At 42.5% G+C, this 21,307-nt stretch overlaps 3 protein-coding genes across 5 annotated transcripts; 1 reads left to right on the top strand and 2 right to left on the bottom strand.

The window, feature by feature from the left end:
* Window positions 1–1,011: 1,011 nt before the first annotated feature.
* LOC134070406 (cytochrome c oxidase subunit 6B1) lies at window positions 1,012–3,312 on the bottom strand. The gene is made up of 4 exons (XM_062526751.1): window positions 3,153–3,312; window positions 2,227–2,349; window positions 1,626–1,726; window positions 1,012–1,249 (listed from the first exon to the last, which is right to left on the bottom strand). Exons 2-4 carry the CDS (start codon window positions 2,330–2,332, stop codon window positions 1,196–1,198), a joined length of 261 nt encoding a protein of 86 aa, XP_062382735.1. The 5' UTR covers window positions 2,333–2,349; window positions 3,153–3,312; the 3' UTR covers window positions 1,012–1,195.
* A 1,823-nt stretch (window positions 3,313–5,135) lies between these two features.
* Window positions 5,136–13,129, bottom strand: fam234a (family with sequence similarity 234 member A). The gene is made up of 12 exons (XM_062526156.1): window positions 12,994–13,129; window positions 11,599–11,905; window positions 11,355–11,465; window positions 10,996–11,178; window positions 10,520–10,644; window positions 9,902–10,034; window positions 9,335–9,458; window positions 9,070–9,240; window positions 8,742–8,823; window positions 8,309–8,455; window positions 7,007–7,109; window positions 5,136–6,839 (listed from the first exon to the last, which is right to left on the bottom strand). The coding sequence occupies exons 2-12, from the start codon at window positions 11,873–11,875 to the stop codon at window positions 6,616–6,618; spliced, it is 1,680 nt and encodes a 559-aa protein (XP_062382140.1). The 5' UTR covers window positions 11,876–11,905; window positions 12,994–13,129; the 3' UTR covers window positions 5,136–6,615.
* A 979-nt stretch (window positions 13,130–14,108) lies between these two features.
* Window positions 14,109–21,248, top strand: luc7l (LUC7-like (S. cerevisiae)). 3 transcript variants are annotated; one of them, XM_062525524.1, is made up of 11 exons: window positions 14,109–14,337; window positions 15,799–15,869; window positions 17,163–17,257; window positions 17,347–17,445; window positions 17,557–17,667; window positions 17,763–17,906; window positions 18,030–18,206; window positions 18,622–18,710; window positions 19,547–19,576; window positions 19,759–19,905; window positions 20,225–21,248. In XM_062525524.1, exons 2-11 carry the CDS (start codon window positions 15,812–15,814, stop codon window positions 20,406–20,408), a joined length of 1,134 nt encoding a protein of 377 aa, XP_062381508.1. In that variant the 5' UTR covers window positions 14,109–14,337; window positions 15,799–15,811; the 3' UTR covers window positions 20,409–21,248. The 3 variants fall into 3 exon arrangements, with proteins under 3 accessions (XP_062381508.1, XP_062381507.1, XP_062381510.1); XM_062525523.1 differs by lacking the exon at window positions 15,799–15,869; XM_062525526.1 differs by lacking the exons at window positions 14,109–14,337; window positions 15,799–15,869 and adding an exon at window positions 15,876–16,225.
* The last annotated feature ends 59 nt before the right edge of the window (window positions 21,249–21,307 follow it).

Consider the following 21,307-nt stretch of genomic DNA (forward strand, 5'->3'; position numbering starts at 1 on the left):
AAGGGAGATGTCTGTTTTGTTCTTGTGTTGTATTCAAGTAAGTATTCATTCATGTTTTGAGAACTATCAAACATTACCTCGTTAACAGGGTCAATAAGTGGGAATACTCCATCCTCATACTGATATTTTTTGGCTTTGCTATAAATTCATATAGCCTGACTCTCGCCAGACCCTTGTAGTTCTGCCATGCTCTACCAGAGGCGTTTTGCTGAGCTCCACACGAGGGTCTGGACGCGAGGGCAATCCAAACCCCTGCCAGTGATCAAAAAATGAGCAACCAATCAGGAGCGCCGAAGCGAGTGTTTGATTCAAATAACAATGGCGGCACGCTGCGAGGAGTCTTGTGCTGACATTGATTCTGCTATTTCAACCGTTTTGTCGAATCTATCGAGTATTCATTCTTTAAAAGATTAACAGAGAATAGTTTTGAAGACATTTATTGGTGGCAAGGATGTTTTTACTCTTCTTCCGACCGGGTTTGGCAATAGCTTGAAGAAGCCTAGCACGTCATTCAAGATAACAGGCAAGTGGTTTATCAAATCACATGCGAGGATGTTTTACAAGGACCCGCCTTCAGAAATACATCTCCTATCGAGAAGTCCCAGATCCTTGTGTGAAACAGACAGCGAACTACAGGATCTGGCGAAAGTCAGGTTAAAATTCATATTCTCTACAATTTGTGTGAAACGATGGTCTGTCTATTGTAGCCGAGGTGATGCTTCGCTGCATCATCAGTAATTTATGTCTCTTAAGAGTGATGCGTGAATGAGCAGGACATTGAATTTCTCATATGTGTCTCTCCTTGATTCCTCCATCCTCATAACATTCATTCCTTGTTTCCTTCACACAATGAATTAGAAGGAGGGATGAGGACAGGAGGAAGGAGGAGAGGATGGGCAAATAGAGAATTGAGATGTGCCCCTGGCTTCGAGGGCCCCAGCAATTTTGTTTCCCATTTACAAAGTTCAAAAGTTAAATACAGTCCCTCTGATAGATGATTCCAACACCAAGTCAGAATTAAATGCCTGAGGCTTTTTAATGCAGATACTGCGGCAAAACATTCATTACACAAGGAATGACTTAGTCCCACTATACCACACAGGTACATTATGGGAGATATGAAAGGCCCAACCCGGCTGCAAGGACCAGTCTGCATATCACTCTTCTGTTGCCGTGACAACCATCCAGGGGATGCTCAAATCTTTCCAGGAAAGGTTCCATCATCTCTCTGGCTATCCCATTTGTCAATCTGAAGTACACAATGACAAACATTACAAAAGGTATTAGATGGTATTAGACTATAGAGGTGTACTGGAAAATGACATAAGTGGTATTTTGAGCCTAAAGCTTGATATGAGTTCAGATTTGGCAAGCAGATGCAAATGTTTGTGATGTTTAAAACAAACATTTTTTACCCAAAAACGACATTTGCCACACTTCAGGCTTCATGTTCAACATACTACTAATCTCGCTTCGTAGTTCATATGTGAAAGAACTGTATGGCCTCTATAATGGCATCAAACGACTGTCTAACAACTCACTTTGTGCAATCAATGCCTTTATGAGGTTACTGTGAGCTATGAGAAACACAGAGGTGTAATATTGGTCATTCTTTGAGGACTCACCCAGGAAAGTGGGCAAAGAGATTTGTAGACCCTCTTGTACCAGTCACATGGGGCCACATCCACACCTTTGGCCTCCAAAGCTTTCTGGCAGCGGTGATAGTCTAGAAATATGACCAATCATCTATAAATAATAGATCCCACGTGGGCCACAGAAGAACAGTGTGTGTGTGTGTGTGTGTGTGTGTGTGTGTGTGTGTGTGTTTGTTTGTTTGTTTGTGTATGTCTCTCTCTCTCTCTCTCTCTCTCTCTCTCTCTCTCTCTCTCTCTCTCTCTGTGTCGGTCAAAGTGAGGGAGAGAAAGTCATCTGTGTTGACCACATGGACATTCAAATCTGCACAAGCTGCTTGGAGGATGAAGCTGAAGACCTTGACTCCTCAAACATGCACTTAAAGGGGGGATTATGCACTTGCGCCATATGTGAGGTCAGTTCAAGATCCTTCACTGAAATCATGTGAAACACAAACTCTAGAGTCTAGCCAACTCAAACACCTTTCCCTAAAATGAGAGAATGTATTATCCAAACAAATGAGGACAAGACCGGCAGTGGTGTCCTGAAGTGACCGACACTACCCCACACATCCATGCATGGTGGTGCACTCACCTAAATAATTCTGCCAGCAGTTTCTGGTCTGGTTTGTGTTGGGGAATCGTGTATCGAATGGTGCTGTGCGGTACTTCTCCAATTTACTCTGGATAGTCTCAGCCATGTCCCGTCCGTAGAATCCTTTAACCCACAAGAACGGTATGACATTTTTTCAGTGGCGTTATAAGGCAACGCGGGTATGAGTGAGACAGTTCATTGGCTATTTAGTCTGACAAACCACCGAACATCATTATGCTTATTTTCGGTGTCTGGTGTTAACACACGCAAATAACAAAAATCCAGTTTCATGTCATGCAAACAACATACACCGTCGTTGTGGTGCATTGACCCATTAAATGTTTTTTTTGACCACGGCAATAAAACATTACATTGGTGAGTGAGCCCGCACCAACAAAATAGGAAACGTCTGTAGCCTACCCGCATTGTGCTACCGCGCTCCTCCGATTTTTCCAGAAGTCTACCGACACCGCAATAAGCGTCAGACACCTCAAACTAGCTATTTCTGGGTCATTTCAGGCTGCATACCAGTTGGCAGTGCTGTCGAATCACACAGACTACTGATGACATTGGACAGTTGGGGCGACCTTTTCCTGTCTGTATGCTTGCGGAAATAAATTCAACCATTGTTATATGTCGATTGAGATATAGGCTGCTATCACGTCCTTTTGTTTAGCCTAAATAGATGGTTCACACATGGTATAGATTTTACGATAGGAAATATATTTTTCAAAACGTCAATATACAATAGGCCACCAGTATACAACACTTCACATCAGCCTGGACTACTTTCACTCTCAACAGTGGTTTGTGAAAAAAGATATTGAAATTCTGTAAGAATTGATCAGCTTTAATCGGTAGGCTAAAATATATAGAATAATGCATATTATATTAAAAAGTAATAATTTACTTGAATTGAAACTTACCTTGATGTCTTCAAGGTGGTGAACAGTTCAAAGTGACTTTTGTACTTGGCGATGAAGCCTCGCTCGACTTGGCTCAGTCTATGAGTGTATTGGGTGCGCGCCCTTGCGCGTGGATGAAGTGCGCTCGTGCAGTCACATTTGAGCGATATGGCGGACGCAGCCGGTCACATTGAGATGATCTAGTTGGAAAGAGGGATGCCTTCAGAGGTATCACCGCCCTCCCTCGGGACAGTCGACATCAGATCAGTATGCGCACGTTACACATAGAAATCGATCGCATCAAATGCATTCCATTCATGGACTTTGGAATTGGTTTTGTTTCTTTGTTTTGTTTTTAGTTTTGTTTAGTATTTCCGTTTTCTCATCACGCACCATATGCCTCAAACAAACCGGAAGAATGTGTGGAAGACAATGTATAGTTCAGTAGGCTACTAGCCTACACTATATTCATATGTTAACCAGAGCCTATCAAAGGCACCGTGTCTATTTGTTCATTTTAGGCTTATCGGTATTTTGCGCTCCATATCCCTGGACATCCTATTGTGTTAGTTCTCTCACTTTCAGCTATGTAGCCTATTAAGACAAGCTGTGCAAGTCAAGGGGTAGGCTATTTTCATAAAGCACTAGCGATTTTGATTATTTAATAATAATAATAATAATAATAATAAAACCTTCACCTCAGGTAACCTCTCTTTCCAGGAATGACGTAAACGTTGTTCGTATCGTCATATATCTATCTGATAAGGTTTTGGTCTAACGAGCAAAACTTGACACTGACAAAACCCTCCCACACGAAAAAATAAGGACGTTTAGAAAGGTTAATGAAATTAAACGCAGTCGTCCACAGCTTGCCAATTTGAATAGCGGAAGCGAGTGGCAGTAGCCCTTTTTGTCAGACACAGGACAACAGACTTTCACACCATGGGTATGGGACTTGGCTGATAAAAAGTGGTTAACTGACAGTAAAACACTGTTAACGGCTCAACATTCACAACCGGGAACCAGGCAGGTCTGTATCGGTGTTTGGAAAGTGTCTGTATGGCTACTTTGGGGACGCCTACGTGATCGCCGTGCTCTCCGTGAGGCGAAGTCCGCTACAGTACATTCACGGGATAGCGTCATGTTATTATCTCATCTCGGCTTGACAGCAATATCTAGATCTGGGTTAGCGTGCTGACCTGTTGGGTTGGGGTGGGGAAATAATGCAAACGTATGGGCACCATACACGCGCGTGATCTATATGCTACGTGACGAGTCCCTCGTACGCTTTGACATATATTTATGACCGGTCTACGTGTACGCATGAGATGTCTAGGCTACACCTCCTCCCGCGCAGTGCTTTCATATAGCTTACGTAAGATCATGTAGCCTATACTGTAGATGCAGGGCAGACATAATCGAACGTGCTGTGTTAAGCCATTTCAGCCCTCATAGCCTCAGCTTCCAGTGAATATCACTTATCCACATAGAAGAAAATGGTCACATAAGTGCGCCTTAGATAGATGTAGCCAAATAGATGGATGCCCTTCTGTAGTTGTTTCTGCCAGTACCTTTTTGGATATGCATACATACTGTAAATGGATGGATGGGGCAGGCCTAGCTAAGAGACAAACCAGAATTATGTGGGTAACACATTGAACAAGGGGTAGTGAAGACGACATCAGCAATAAATTAATATTCCCAGAACATAACCTACAATGCCAACAAAGGGTTGGTATTGTTTATAAACCTGTATTTGAGGAATGATCAAAGGAAGTCACCCAGCCCCAAAATAGTAGGCACCTTCTCCAAGATCACAAGTGATCCATGTCTGCGCACAGTTAAAACAGTCAAACATCAAAATTCTTATGAACTCTGTGCGACAGAAAATCAGCAGTGAGACAGAAGCAGTAAATAACAGGCGATACATCACAGTTATGCGTAATTTTGGCATAGGCCCACACTTATTACGCTTAAAGTGGTACATCAATGACAAACAAATGCTTTTGTGTCAAAGATTTTATTGGTCATAATATTGAATATCTACAGCCTTAATTTAATTAACAGAAAATAAGATTGTATTCCACAGTGCATTAAAACCCTGATCCACAGGTTTATAAGTCCCACTCAAAACAGATATTCTCAAAATATAGTCTTAGTCTAGTCTATAGTCAAGATTGTCTGGTTCCCGTACAATAAGTATGTAAAGAAATATGCCACAGTGAAGTCTCACTCCCTTATCACTGACCTTACTTTTAAAAGCCACAGTTTGCAATAACACAATGACAATAACAATACGTCACATGTTTTCCTGTTATTCAGGATGCTTTGGTTCAGCAAACATTGTGATTCCTGGGTTTCCTGATCGCTGGGCGCTGATGAATATTCACTGATTCTGAACATAATATACAGCACAGGTCCCAGGCACACAATTAGCCTCTAATCATTAAAACGGCATCACAGAGTGCATCAAAAGTACATCCCATATGGCCCCACCAGGACAGACAGAGGCAGTGACTGTTCAAGCACATGCTGAATCCATTGTAAACACAAAAAAGAGCCTGTGCGTAACAGTTCAACAGGTAAAAACAAACAAAAGCTGACGGGTATCCATCTGTACAGGTTAGTATTTCTTCTCAATTCCACAGCAGTAAACAGCATTCTTGCTTCACACTACAGTGCCACTAAAAGCAGACCCATAAGGCAGCAGAATACATATCTTAAATATCTACACAAAAACACAAGAGCCGGACTCCCTCAAACAGCACATTCTACAGTTCTTTGTTATTCTTACTTCTCAATTATCTTGAGAGACATCATCCGTTATGGGGAAGATGAAAACTGTGACTCCCCCACCAACAACATTCTTTCAGTTCAGATGGTAATTCAGGAATAAAAAATGCTACAATTTGATCAGAACTGTGCAAGAGTTTTTCTATGGTTAAATGCAGAACTCCATGCATAGCGCTAACAAAGTCATGTACCGGTAGGCTTCTCAAACTGTTTGAAACTGATTAAACTGACTCCCAAGAAGGATGTGATTGCACTACAGTGGTGGTCAGTTTTTGATGATAATGTCTCATCCTCTATTACAGTTTAAAAGGGGGGAGGTCAAGTATGTTTATTAAAATGCTTACAGGGTGCAGGTTAATTGCACATTAATGAGATAAATTCCCTTGAGTGTTTTAAGCTAGTACTTAGGTGTACTTAAGGCCACAGAGTGAAGTTGGTTAGTGTCATCTGAGGTGATCAGCTGAGAGCGCTGTAAGATAAAAGTGTCATGGCTGGGGTCAAACAGTGTGTGCATGGAGGAAACAAGGATTAGCCCTTTTTCCTCCTATTGCAGTGCAAAATATCTTGGGTTTCAGCTCTACCTGATAGCGAGGACATAACCACAGCAGGGCATTTTTTTCTTCTTAATGATTAAAGTGGAACACCAGGAAACACACGTAAAGCAAAAATCTGCATAACCCTGGTGTGCCCGCTAGTCACTGAAGCGCAGTCGTTCGAAGGCTTCTTTGACGACGTTCACGTTGTCCTGGGTCACTGGTCCACTCACACTGAGCACCGTGCTGTCGGAGACGTCGCCCTTCAGCTTGCGCTTGGTCAGAACCACTGATCCCGCCTCTTCTGGTTCCACCCCCTCGCTGGCGTGAGGGCCGGTCAGGAGGAGGTAGGAGGCGTGACGTCCACGCTCTAGTAGAGTGGCTGGACAAACAAAAGCACACACAAACTAAAACTCTCGATATGTGCTCAACTCAGCATAATTACTATAACTGGATTTTGTCGTATCCCTTTTTGAGAGTGTGTGTGTGTGTGTGTGTGTGTGTGTGTGTGTGTGTGTGTGTGTGTTGGTGTGTGTTGGTGTGTGTTACCTTTAAAAGCAATAATGTGCTCCACTGGACTACTCCTCTGTAACAGTAGATTAGAGTAGGAAGGGTGTAAGAGATAAGAGAAGCGCTGCTCCATTCCAGTGCCCTGAACACACAATACGTTACACATTAATGAAGGGAAACACTGTACGCCCATAGCATAGCAACACATTGACCAGCATGTGTCAGATCACAGTCCCCTAAATATGGAGGACGTATAGCGTACTGTGAAAAGACTTTCAAACTATGTCCCTTTCATCACATGATTGTACCTAATGCACATGAGTGCACAGACGGACAGACTTCTACGCCAAATCAAGTTACTGTAGGAAGAAGCTTTCAGGTGAAAAGCAAAGTCATGCATTGTGAGTTTTAGGGCCAAGAGGAAGTGTGTTGGAGATAGCAGTTAGTGGAGTGGCAAAGGCTACAGGATGGACTACCACTTCAGATACATATATTTATTTGTGGAAAACTAACAAAACCCCTTTGTCTAACTCTTTTCCAGTCATACACATGCATTTTATGAGTCGCTTTGGATAAAAGCATCTGCTCAATGCCTTAAATATAAACACAGACATGCAAACATGGTTTAATGATGGGCTCTTTTTCCAAGATGGATATGATGGATTTTCTCACATACGGTCTACAGTTGTGGCCATAAGTAATGGTAGTGATATAAATTCTGTGTTTCATAAACTTTGTTTTTAAAAATGTGCAGCTCACCGAGTGGTTACTGGTCTTCAACGATCTTCTATAGCAAGTTTAGCAGTGAAATACAGCTTCTGTCATCTTTTATCATGATTTTCGAAATCCCGGAAGTACTTTTTCAGATACCTCACAACCGTGTGTGCCTAATATAACACAACAGAATTTGAATTTCACTCTGAAACTGGCAGATCGTTGAAGACCAATAACCACTCAGTGAACTGCACATTTTTAAAAATTAACGTTTAGGGGTGTTTTAAGGACAGAATAGTCCATGCACAAAGCGAGCAATGTTAAAGCCATACAGAGCTCCATTCTAAAGCTGCCAAATTCCACAAACCGGCTCAATCGTCGAGATTTCGGTGTCAAACACTCGTTTTCATGCTAGGCAATACAGAAAACGGGCTTAAAGTGTAACATACCGAAATATTCCTTTAAGCCATTAAAATCAATTTCCAAATGATGATTTTATATTCCTCTTTTCAGTCAACTTTAGCATGGGTGCCAACAATTTCAGCCATGACTGTATATATATAGAGAGTGTGTGTGTGTGTGTGTGTGTGTGTGTGTGTGTGTGTGTGTGTGTGTAGATGTACTCACTGTTTGGTTGGTTAGTGTCTCTCCCCATAGCATAAACACAGAGTAGGACTGAATGGTGAGAACTGAGGAAGGGGCAGGTGTGTGTGGCAGAGCCAGTAAAGGGACCTCCCACAACACTTCTCCCGTCTTTCCATCTAGAATAATAATCTGCAACAAATGCATCCAGATTAACATCCCAAAAAGAGACCCAAGGTCCCTCTGATCATACGGGGACACAGTTGCTCTGTCGATAGTTTGGCGTTTTCCAATTTTAAACTCCAACTCCCAACTCCAGTTTAAAACCATGTTCTCCATCTCCAAACTAGTGACAGAACAATTGCCCCCAGCATACCAAAACCAGAAGAGGAACACTAGCATTTCCTTAAACACATTTACAATATTCAAATATAAGATTCCATTGCAGTCTGGAATACACAAAAAAAAGACTATTTACCCTCTTGGTTGCATTTCCAGCATCCTCCTCTATCACCACATCAGGAATGCCATCTTTGTTGAAATGTCCAAATGATGGCTGACTGAACACACAACATGTGAAATGACATTAAAAGGTGGTGTATATACCACAGATTTAAGATATTTAAGAATGAAGGAATAGCAAAAGAAAGTGAGGACATGTTGAGGGAATTTTGTCAGACACGTATGTGCTTAATGTCTGCTAAAGTTATTTATGACTGATCCCATCTGTTAGGAGAGGAGAGTACGAAATCATTTAGCTCACTGGTCGACAGCTACAGCCAAACATATCTGAACTAGCAAGTTACCTGAGCGGTTCACTGGTATTGGTTTTCCAGAGGGAAGTAAGACTCTCCCCATCAAGCAGCTCTGTGATGGTGGCATTGGGCTGGTCCTGGTTCTCCTGGCCCGCCATCAGCAACAGAGAGGGAACTCCAGTGTCCACAGCAACACTTAATACTCGCAGCAGAGATGAAGACCTATGGGAGAGAGAGCAGCAGGTTAGGAGAAACGGATGGCAGTCATTTTGTAACAAGTACTTTGGGAGTGTGTGTGTGTGTGTGTGTGTCTCACTTGTAGATCATTATTGGTCCCGTCCCATTCCTCCTCTTCTCCCACTTTGGATCTTTTTTTAGCGGTGTGTCAAGATTGGCTTTTGCCACCAGATTCCACAACCCTTCAGCATACAAGCCAGAGCCTAAAAGGGAGGATGAACAACATTCTTGATAGTATGTACTGAATTACAACTTGTCCTTCTCATCTCTGGTTTTATTTAACTCATGCTGATTTTCAATCCAGTCAAACAGGGGTTCTTAATTTTGCCCTGTAAAAACAGATCTGATTGAGCTAATTTAGCTTTAAAAAGTTGTTTTCAACCAGGATAGGACTTACAGCTTAGAAACAATTCATGTTTAAGAACTTGAAAAATATGATTCGAAGAGAATTTATACTATAAATGGCTTAAATCTGGACTAATATGGTTGTTATTATCCAATATGTGCTTCTGGTGAATTATATATTATATATTATATTATATTATATTATTTTCCATTCACAAAGTCAGCAAACAAGTGGTGGTGTTTGCAAGCTGACTACTTGGCAGCGTTGCCTTGGTGAGTTGCCATGGTGTTAGAGGAGCACCTGTCTGCAGAAGGAGGTACTGCGCCTCCCCGGCCGTCTTGTGCAGCATGTGAGAGGATGAATCCTCAGCAATCACCTCCACCTCGGAGCCTAGCTGTAACCCGGTCTTCCCTGAGAGGAACACCAGCTTCATCTAAGGAAGAGGACAAACTGGTTTCCAACAAGGCATACTTTGGGTGCAAGGCACAGCTGTAAACATGCCTGTGTTATGATGTTAGCATATGTTAGTGTTCTGAGTTCTCATCAGTATGAGGTGCTATTTCTCCTAAGGCAAATAGTTATTATGTTAAAATGGTAGATTATTCTACTTAAACATGCTTCCATAAAGGCCATTCCACAGACAGTCCCTAAACATGAAACATGTAGACACAATAACAGGAAACCTTGGAGCTGGGTGTTGAAAGGAAACATCTTCCAAGCCAGACGAGCAGTATTTCAGATTTAATCAGTGGAGCAGTAGGACACTTGGCAAGGCTGCCCTGCCAGGGGCTGTTATTTCTGCCTCAAAGGTTTCCCTTTACCTTCCCACTTTTTGTGGTGGCAAGGTCACATTCCAAAGAGCCCAACAACCAAGAAACTCACATCTCAAGCATTCTCACTCATGCCCCACCCCAGTACCTGATTCGGCTGAGGCGTGAGAAGAGCGATGTCATTGGTTCCGTCACCATCTAGGTCTGAGACACCCAGTGCAGGTGCCACTGCCCCGACACCAGGAGAGGAGCTCTGCTGCCACAGCACGTCACCTTATCAAACAGACAGACACACGCTTCATACGAGTCCAACCGTCACTACTTTCCTACACATTGTCACTGCTGTAAACTTGCGTCTGGCCATTGGATTGGACGATGTTGGGGAAAGTACTGAAACATACTGTATTAATGCCATAACATGTTTAACCCTAATAAAGCCTATGCATAAAATTAGTCCAATAGTACTTAACAACCCACTGCTGCTCTACATTTTCTAGATTTGGTTGGTAGGAAGAGCATGGAGTGAGGGGGAAGAACTGGCCAAATTCAGTGAGCAAAAGCCTGTCAGGGTTTGATTTGTGTACGCAGACCAGTTGACCTGTACAAACTTCTGTGCCTACATACCTGTGTGTGTGGAGATGACAGTGAGTGTGTTGGTATGAGCCAGGAGGCATTTTGAGCTCTTTTCGTCAACTCTGTCAAATCCGCACTGAGCCCATTGCAGGTCAAAGTTCAAAGGACGTTCCCATATCTTCACTCCTGTAGTTCCATCCACCGCCAGCACAAACATACATGGAGACGACAAGCCTGCAAAACACCAATGCTCACAATTACATTTTGATTCAACACTTTCGAGACTTATTCTAACTAAAAGTTACGTTTACTCATTTACAACACAGCCAAGCATGAAGAGTGATTTGCCTCACAGCATTTTCGTCACCTGAAAATGTAATTCTTGGAATTTGACGGGGAGCGAGCCTTACCTTCAGTCTCACAAGTTGTGTTCTCACTGCCATTATTGCTCTTGTAGATGAAAATAATGTCTTTGATCTTGTCCTCATTGGCATGTACTACAGCCAGAAACTCGTAAGCAGCTACACACACACACACACACACAAACACCAATTCGTTACACAAAATAAATATAGCACATTTTTGTCCACACAAAGAGTAGGCTACTGGCACCTAACCTAGCAATAAGGCAGTATTTGACTGCTTGTATATTACCTGCAGCAGGTAAAGTATGGTTCCATGTGACTAGGTATTGTGGCCGTGTGGGGCAGGGCAGGATGAACGAGAAGGCGAAGACGATGGTGAGGCAGAGGAAAAGTGCGAGGAGGAAGGCTGCTGTGCGCCAGCCTGAGAGATGAGACAGGCGCAAGCCTCCTCCACAGACCCCCTTCTTCTTGGACGAGGTGGGTCCACCGATCCCGGATTCACCTACATCCCCCTCCTCGCCCTTTAACGGGTCCACCTCGCTTGAGCAAACCCCTGGATTCGTCATCTACCCAGTATCACACACCTGTAGGATGGCCTAAAGACAGAGATAAGAGTGTTTCTTCCAAATCTTTCAATTCACTGAGAGCATTTTATAATGACCAACCCAAACAAGGCTATTGTTTGGTTAGTAATCTAATACATCGCACACTGGGTATCCTGCTGTATCACGTGGACAATTTTCCAGCACAGCTGAGTTTCCAGCACAGCTGAGCTGCTGATTCATATGCGCCTGATCCTTGGGTTTCTCAAATGCTGACAAACCCACGAGATGCAGTCCAGCTTTTTCCGCAACCCATCGAAAACTGATGCTCTTCTCTCGGCCAGTGCCTCTATGAACAAACACTCTAGAACGCTCCATACCAACACATGTGACATGGCTCACAGAAATGTATCACCTGCTTCAACAGGCAGAAACTCGGCAACACCATAGCCACAGGGCTTGGCTTGTCCCACCGCACTGTCAACCACCAAGCCAATTTACGTCACTTGCAGTAAACATAACACTGTTAACTGTTACATGTTAACATTACAGTTAATATGGCTTTCCGCTAAAGTAGTTCACTACACCTTCCAAGAATGTGGTATTTGACACTTCAACATTACAGTCACACGGCGACTCAAAGCAAATACTAACGTTGTTTTTTTCCCTGGCTAATGTTTTCATTGACCATAATCTACTTTCTCGTTGGCATATCTAAATACAAGGTCTATGGACACCAGTACAAATTCTCAGCAATAAGTCATTTGTCGTTGGCTAGTTATGGTAGCTAAGTTCGGAGCATCTATCTATCGACATGAGTCTTCGCGGAAAAGATATTGAATTGATATTGAACAGTGAAGAAATGTTAGTTAGGTAAAACGTCATTGGGTTAAAGGACACTCGTAAGACTATCTAACAGCCGAACGTTTCTTTAACCACCTAACATACACTTGTTATGATAATTGGAAAATAGCTAACTTAGCTAGCAAGGTATGCTAGTTTTCAATGTACATAGCCCTTCTGAAGTTTCAAAATACAAACTTCAACACATAGCTGCTAAATGAATTTGATGCGAGTGAATAGTCTGTATGAAATTAGCTTTCATGTTTTTCCGAGAGTTCTCATCTGTGTCTTTGACTTACCAACTTCTTTTTGTCGCCAGGTCGACTGGTGTGTCAAAGCTGGTGTTTCATACTGAGATTGACGTTCACGCGAGGTTGCAGAGCCAAGGTGGTTTGTTACCTTGTTACGCCCTAGGCTGACTTCTCATGTTTATGCATGTCTTTGTCATGAATATGGATTGCCATCAAAACAGACTACACTGTTACAACAAAAGTTGGTTAATCAATGAGGAAATGTGTAAAGCTGTATATCCAAATGCCTGATTAGCCATAACAAATGTTACAGACACATCAACTGCCCTAACTGTACGCAGTCTATGTTCCTATAATAAGCTGCTGACTAGATCTGGGATTATGTTTTTGCCCAGTAAATCATTCATTTTGAGAAGAATTTAAATAACATGCGTTAAACTCATCAGTAAACTAAAAATATTGTAACCATCACAAGGTTCGTTGCTCAAATGTACCAATATAATAATTTAAATACTTATCACTGGAACAGACGTTTGTACATTACGTGCAATAAATTAAATCATTTGAGCAACTACAAGTGTGTTTGAAACCAACGCTAAAGAGGTTCAATTAGGTAAGTGCAAAAGGTTGCATAGCCAGTTGTAGGCACTAAAACCCACTCTACAAAACAGAATAACATCAAAACAACAAGAATAATATCTTGTTTCCCCAACTGATCTGTGAGTTAGGCCTATATGTCTTCTTAATCTTGGCTATATTATATTGATATTGATATATATTGATTATATATTTTTTCATTACCATGATCATTATATATGTTCATTTCATTACCATTATTTGTTACTTAATTATATGTATTATTATTTAATCCAACATAATGTAGGCCTAGGTCTATGTGAAATCTACTCAAATGTGTGTAGGATTAAATCAGCTGCTTTTGTCTAAAGCAGCTTACAAAACACTCGATAAAAATAAGAACAAACCATTTTTATGCTTTAAATTGCATTATTCTAAGCATAGCATAGAGTTCAGATCAATGACTACAGTCTAAAAACGTTCAGATACATTGAAAGGTAAAATCTACACAGAAAGGTGAAATACAAAAACGCGCTGAGAGCATTGATTGGTCAACGTTTCTTTACGTCACATCCGTCTTGTTCTTCCTCTGAAGAGAACAGTGTAGGAAGGCCATTACAGTGAAACGACGCCTGTGAGGGAGACATTTGTCCACGGTTGAAGATTTTTTCTGCATTCGATCCATCCACGTCAAGACAAATTCATAGACGTGTATAGGGAGCTGTCTGTGTTAGAAGTGCGACCAAGTGACCGCCATGTCGGCCCAGGCTCAAATGAGAGCGTTGCTCGACCAGTTAATGGGCACTGCGAGGGATGGTGAGTAGCTAGTCTGCGAACGGTAGCTAACGTTAACTAGCTAACGTTAGCTGGCTTTATCTAATAGCTGGCGAAACTGTCATTAACAAACGATGTAACGTAACATTGCTATCTTTTGATGATATTTCAGGTTCACATATTCCATGTAACGTGGACGTTTTACACATTTCAATTGGGTACCCTCTTGTTATTGCCTGGTTTAATGTTTGTATCCAGACACAGTTATTAGCCACAACTAAGTTAGCTTAACGTTAACGCTATTTACGTTACCTTCAGGACATTTTTGTTCGTACTCCAACCGTGTTAGAGCCACCAATATAAGGTTATGTTGCTTGCTTAGTTGAAAAGGGCGAGTAACTATTATTTTCTGTTGGTCAACTGGCAGCGATAGTAGTTTAATGTTAGCCAGTCATGTTAACTGGCTAACTATCTGCGGTGTCGTGCTACTGTTAGCTGTTGGGGGAAATGCAGGGACGTTAACGCTGTTTTTGTTGACTAACATCCTGCTAATGCTACACAATTAGTTGGCTGATGGAATAACATTACCCTAACGTTGATTGTTTGCTGCGGCCATGGATGTGGCTCTAACTAGGGAATTTCTTGTTGAAATATAGTTTGTCACCACAACATCAGAGTGGAATTGTGGATAATGTTCATCTTGCGGTTTTGTTGCCCAGGAGCCTTTAACGTTTTAACATGGACGTCAGTGAGTCCAATATGAACGAACCATAGCCGTTTAGAAGTCATGTTCTCAGGTTGCATGTTTGCGTTGACTTGTATGTTAAGATGCTCTTCATGCTGGGAGGTATTGAACTGCGATATCACTCTGTCCAAACATGTTATATGTGTTGTCTCTGTGCTATCGCCATGATACTATCCAGATATACTGTATCTTGATAGACCTGGTACTTATTTCAAGTATCAACATTTTCCAGTCAGTGCTTATTTTTGTAAATAAGAACATGCAGTTAATGTCGTCAGGTAAATACTGTATTGTACATATCAGAATAATGCCTTTTATCGTTTAGTAAATGGCCATACGCTATCACGTATTGTTTTACAGTTTATCTACACTTCAAGGCACTTGAACTTGAACAGTAGTTTGTAACTAGTTAGAAAAGGGGTAATGTGTGGAACCTGTGTAGTGGATGCAAACATTAACATGGGCTGTGGTGGAGACAGAGAGTTTATTAAATATCTTGAGGCCTCAAGATGTGGTTTGGTCATGAATGTTAAAATTCATAGCCGATGCACAGGGTTCAGTACAAACTATCTAGAAGATGACTGACTTAAGAAGGACATCTCTCCCTCTTTTTAATGTTGTCTGCTCACACCTGCCTAGTTAAGTGTGAATTAATTTGAGTTGCTGTGTGAATGCTGACAGTCGATTGAATTGAAATGCTTCCCGTTCTTGTTTCGTACAAATTGAACAATTGTGGCCCCTTTATTTTATTTATTAAGGTTCAGTGTATCTATGCCAGCCCACATCAATCTGCAAGGGAGTTGCAGAAAAGCCTCATGTTCATCGAGCCGTGAGTCACAAATGATTTTTAAAGCTGTTATGAATATCCAAACAGTACTTTTGTTTACCACAAGTAATTTGCCATTATCAAAGTCAACAATTGGTAAACCTAAAGCAAGAAAGGGGGATGAACCCTTGAGAAGAAGGATGGATAAGAGTATGGTTGCCTGCGAACTCTGGAGACCTCCATTAAAAAAATAAAGACAAGACAAAAAAAAGACAGATCTTTTCCTCCGTCGAGCGTTGTCTCTCTGACTGTTGTGTATCATCACTCACTGCAGGTGTGGGGAAGAACTCTTTTCCCCATTTATACTTTTCAACAGCGGGTTTAAAGTCCCTTCGCTGGGCTGTAGAAGAAGCTGATGGGTACAGTATAAGTGGAAGCTCGCAGTGTGTATACAACTAACATTTTTTATTTGTTTTTCCTTTTTCCTATACCTATATCATTATTACGACTTTTTAAATGTCTTCTTTTTGTATGAAAGGGGTTCTTAATGGTAAACTTGCTACCCCAACTCTTCACCTGTTGAGATTGATAGAGGCCATGGAGTAGCTGCCGTAGGGACTCATGTCCTAAATGGACTGAGTGAGTGTGAGAGTCATAAGACAAAGGTAGCACCCCTCCCCTCCTATGTGTCACCTGTTTCTGTCAGTCTACTGTAGTTTAAAAGAACAGGTTGACTTTGAAACCTGCGGCCCTTTTAGCTAAATTTTTGGCACATTTCTACACGCTTAACCAGTCTATGAGAACAGACTAGTGAACGAGGCCAGAGAGGAGATATTTGTGCTTGTTTGGGTAGCCCGACACACATGTAGTTGTATCAACACATTGAAGTTCAGCTTCCTATTTGCCACCCTCACAGTGCCCCTCTACTATACTTAGGCCTTCAAGTGCTCTCTACTTGATTATCAGCTAGCCAGGGGCCGTATAGATTTATGCACGTGAACACACACGCATACATACATACATAAACCCTCACAAATAGCTCCAACAGCTTGCCTCTGCCCCATATCCCATCCTGGTCACACTCTGTCCCTATGTAGGAGATTTGTTGTAGTTTCATAAGCAGTATGCTCTCTATTGACCAGTAGCCACTCCCCTGAACTAAAATAAAGGGATCTCCTATCCTATGGTCCCCTCCTGGGATGCTCAGATGTCTTGGGGCCCAGTCTGCTTGGCAGTGTTCTGGCTGCTGAATGAAACCACGGTGTGAGAGTGAGTGAGCGAGCGAGCATAGGTGTTTTGTGTGTGTGTGGCCGCGTGTTCTGACTTGTAGCATGTCTTCCTCCTATGCCTTTGCAGGTGATGAGACGCGTCAGCGGGTTAAATTCACAGACGAGCGCGTGTGCAAGAGTCACCTGCTGAACTGCTGTCCGCATGACATCCTCTCTGGAACCGTGAGTGTTCATTTTGCTACTGGTAATAAGGAAACTCTGTCACTTTAAATTGGTGCCAACTAATCGCTGGTGTTCTCTTTCTCATTCAGCGCATGGATCTGGGAGAATGTTCAAAAATCCATGACCTTGCTCTGCGGGCAGATTATGAGATTGCCTCCAAGGAGCGCGACTTGTTCTTCGAACTTGATGTGAGTATGGTCAATATTAGCCATAAATCTTAACCCTTTTATTTGCTGCCATAACATCTTAACCCTTTTATTTTATTCATTCAAATGGTTTTGTGTCCTGTTGTCTTCTAGGCTGTGGATCACCTGGAGTCATTCATAGCAGACTGTGACCGCAGGACTGAATTGGCCAAAAAGAGGCTTGCAGAGACACAGGAGGAGATCAGTGCTGAGGGAGCTGCCAAGGTATGTGTTGCTAATCAGTTTTACACTGTCCTGTTTTGCTCTTTACTCACTGAGCGAAGTCCCATAAGTTGTGTGCATGTGTGTGTTTCCTATAGGCAGAGAAGGTTCACGAGCTGAACGAGGAGATCGGGAAGCTGCTTGCAAAGGCGGAGCAGCTGGGTGCTGAGGGCAACGTAGATGAAGCTCAGAAGGTCTTACAGGAAGTAGAGAAAGTGCGGATCAAAAAGAAGGATGCAGAGGTGAGAAGAGAAGACATGTTTCCCATTGAACATACTTGTGACATTTTACAGCCCCAGAGTAATGTATAGAAATGGGTTTCTTGTTGTATAAATAAACATTTATGCCCTCTTCCACTCCTACAGGAAGAATATAGGAACTCCATGCCGGCCTCTAGCTTCCAGCAGCAGAAATTGCGGGTGTGTGAGGTGTGCTCTGCCTACCTGGGCCTTCATGACAATGACCGTCGTCTGGCCGACCACTTTGGAGGGAAGCTGCACTTGGGCTTCATCCAGATCAGGGATAAACTGGAGGCGCTCAAGGTATGTCGGCAGGTTACCACGAGTAGCTCATGTTTCAGGCTGTGACTGAGTCCGTGCCAAAGTGGGACACTTGAAACCAGCAGTAAATCAAACGGTCATCTCTGCTTAATCAACTGCCCGCAGCACTCTGCTTCGCGTGTGGCTTGATGAGGGGTCCTATAGTTTCCACAAAGTTAGTCGGTTCCATGTAAATTCTTAAGACAGACACTACTGTATATTTAACTTCATATCGATGATCACGGGCTTGCGCAAGAGTGTGGCACTTATATGTTGACAGATTATGGATATTCAGCCAAATTCTGTCACCATACAACAACACGTGCACAAAATGCACAACCAACTTTTGCACGTCTTGTACAGTATAAGTGTACAGTATAAGTGTGCTGTATAAAATTGATTTTGTGTGCTCATACAGAAAACAGTCCTGCTGAAGCAGGAGCTGAGGAACCAGGAGCGACTGAAGAGAAGAGAAGAACGGGAACGTGAAGAGAGAATGAAGAAGAGGTAAGGAGCAGGATCAGACCCTTTTCCTATATGTCCAAACAGTGAAAGAAATCAGTGGCTGAAACACCCTGGCCACCAGTTTGTCTGGCACAATATGTGCAATGCAATGCGTTAATAGCAACACACACAAACTAATGTTCATTTAATGAACGGGGCAAAACATTGAGCAACACCATGTCACGCGCAAGCACTGGTGGATCAGTACACAGACAATGGAGGAGGCACTATTTCCTTGAGTCTTTTAAAATTCATAGATGACTCCTCTTGAAGGTCAACTTCCGTCATGTTTCACAAGATGTCAAGCCAACTGCTACCAGTTGCTCAACTGATTTCTGCTCCATTGCTCCGTGTGACATTTCAATAAATAAGCAAATATTGGGGTCACTGCGTATTGTCACTGAGTGATATCCTTAGCACAGCAGCTGTATATGCTGCGAATGCAAATTTTGCGGTGTGAAACCGTTCACTATTATATGTATTGTTTGAAGTCGGTGGTAGCCTAGTGGTTAAGGAGCTGGCAGTAGCCTGGAAAGTTGTGGGTTCGATTCTCAGCTTCAAACTGTTGTGCCCTTGAGCAAGGCACATAACAGCAAGATAAGTGGTCCTTGTTATATAATTCACATGTCTAAGTTGCTTTGGTTAAAAAGCGTCTGCTAAATAAATACATGTAAATGTAATATTGTTATTTGTGAATTGCGCTATTTTTGGATCTGACAACACAGTGTACAAGATTGTGCTGCTCCTCTCAGCAATGCTACAACCACAGGAGATTGTCTTCAACTCAACTTCAAGTCAACTTAATTATCATGTGCTGATAAGATTGTCTTCTTTTGTAGGACCAGATCACGTAGCCGTGAACGCAAAAGGTGAGTGTGATGTGTGTCTTGTCAGACATGTTAAATTCAGATATGCTCCATCATATGCATTAGGACATCTAGATGAGAGAACTGCATTACATAACACCACAGTTAATTTGAGGTCTAGGCTACCTTCAGGTTTAGCAGAAAAGAGCCTTAGGTTTAATTGCAGTGAATGTTTTGTATTCCAGGTCTCGCTCCCGGGAGAGGCGTAGGAGGCACTCCCGATCAGCCTCCCGAGAGAAGCGCCGCACCCGCTCGCCCTCTCGAGACCGCGAGCGCCGCCGCCGCCACAGGAGCCGATCCAGGTCACAGTCCAGGTCACACCACCATCACAAGTACGTAGCGCTCCCTTATCGGGCGCCTAGCGGCAAAAAAAGCACTGTGTGTGTGTCTCTTAGTATATTGATACTTCTTATAAGGAATATACAGTTCAAGTCAGCTCCCTTGAATGTAACTGCGCATTAACTGGAGTCAAATTCCTTGTTTGTTTACGCAAACCTGACCAATAAAGCTGATTCCATTTCTGAACTCTTTGCATACCCTCACAGAATAATAGCCATAGGATGGATCCAAAGAATATTTTCTATATAGGATATCTCATTTGAAATATCAGTACCTGCAGGTGAAGGTGAAAGTGTTTTGTTTGACTTACAGGTCGTCTCGAGATCGTGAGCGCTCTTCTCGGGACCGTGCTTCTCGTGACCGCTCTTCCCGCGAGCCGTCGTCCCGCGATCGGTCACGTGACCGCGATCGGAGACGCGGCTCGTCGGAGCGCCACCAGGACAGCATGAACGGGAAGATGGACCGCCGTGACGACAGAGAGGCTGGCGAGATCTGAGATAGTGGAACAACACTCATACGCAAGTGCTACCATGGATTACACCCAACCATACACACACACACTTTCTCTCACACACACACACATGCACGCACAGAGCCCTGCAGCAGCCTGACCACCCCCCCACCCCCCCGCTGATCACATAGTCATCTAATACCCTTTTCCTGCTCCTTCTATGCTGCCTTTGATTACTCCCCATAATTTACTGCCCTACTAAAAAAATTATGTGGGTCTACATGGGTCTGTTATTTGTCAATATTGCAAACACTCAGCCAATTCTGTGGACATCAGTTGTTATGAAGGCATAATTGGAACGTTTGTAATGAATTATTTGGCGTTTCAAACCGTGGCCATCTTCCTTTTACACAACATCTACATTTCACGTTTTGCCCTGTTTTCCAGATTCCTCTTAAGTATTGGACCTAAAACCACTTTCATCCTGTTACGTTGTGTTTTTTATTTGTTTTGTTTTCCCCCCTCATATGTATGAATGACTAGTTTTAAGATACCTGGGAACTTCTTTTGAGTAAATTTCTGGAAGGACCATCTGTTTCTGTTCTGTGTGTAATGTCCATTGGGATGTAGAGAAAACTGTCCTCTGTTTCTCTTTGCTTTTTGCTGTAATGTTTATGGATATCCTGCCAGTACCAGTGAGGTGGGTCAGATGTATGTATCATAGTCTCTGTAGGCTTATGATGAAGCAAATAAATGACATATGTATGATCGCATTCATGATAGCATATTGAAGATTGCATTTCCTGGTTTCTTTTTTTTTTAACTAAATAAAACATTATGATTCCTGTTCAAAATAATTAAATTACTTTGTGAATGGAAATAAAATGTTCTGTTTTAATTTTGGTGTCTACGGCAAAGGAATTTAGATCTGAGAATGTGGGGTG

This window comes from Sardina pilchardus, chromosome 22 (assembly GCF_963854185.1).
Source record: "Sardina pilchardus chromosome 22, fSarPil1.1, whole genome shotgun sequence".
NCBI classification, from domain to species: Eukaryota; Metazoa; Chordata; class Actinopteri; order Clupeiformes; family Clupeidae; genus Sardina; species Sardina pilchardus.

Coding starts and splice junctions, on each gene's coding strand:
- LOC134070406 (XM_062526751.1), bottom strand. CDS start 2,332: ATGGCTGAGACTATCCAGAGTAAATTGGAGAAGTACCGCACAGCACCA. Junction 1,727..2,226: donor CTGCTGGCAGAATTATTTAG/GTGAGTGCACCA, acceptor TCATATTTCTAG/ACTATCACCGCTGCCAGAAA. Junction 1,250..1,625: donor CTCTTTGCCCACTTTCCTGG/GTGAGTCCTCAA, acceptor TGTGTACTTCAG/ATTGACAAATGGGATAGCCA.
- luc7l (XM_062525523.1), top strand. CDS start 14,277: ATGTCGGCCCAGGCTCAAATGAGAGCGTTGCTCGACCAGTTAATGGGC. Junction 17,446..17,556: donor ACTTGTTCTTCGAACTTGAT/GTGAGTATGGTC, acceptor GTTGTCTTCTAG/GCTGTGGATCACCTGGAGTC. Junction 17,907..18,029: donor TCAAAAAGAAGGATGCAGAG/GTGAGAAGAGAA, acceptor CCACTCCTACAG/GAAGAATATAGGAACTCCAT.
- fam234a (XM_062526156.1), bottom strand. CDS start 11,875: ATGACGAATCCAGGGGTTTGCTCAAGCGAGGTGGACCCGTTAAAGGGC. Junction 11,179..11,354: donor CACAACTTGTGAGACTGAAG/GTAAGGCTCGCT, acceptor GGTGTTTTGCAG/GCTTGTCGTCTCCATGTATG. Junction 10,645..10,995: donor TGTCATCTCCACACACACAG/GTATGTAGGCAC, acceptor CTGTTTGATAAG/GTGACGTGCTGTGGCAGCAG.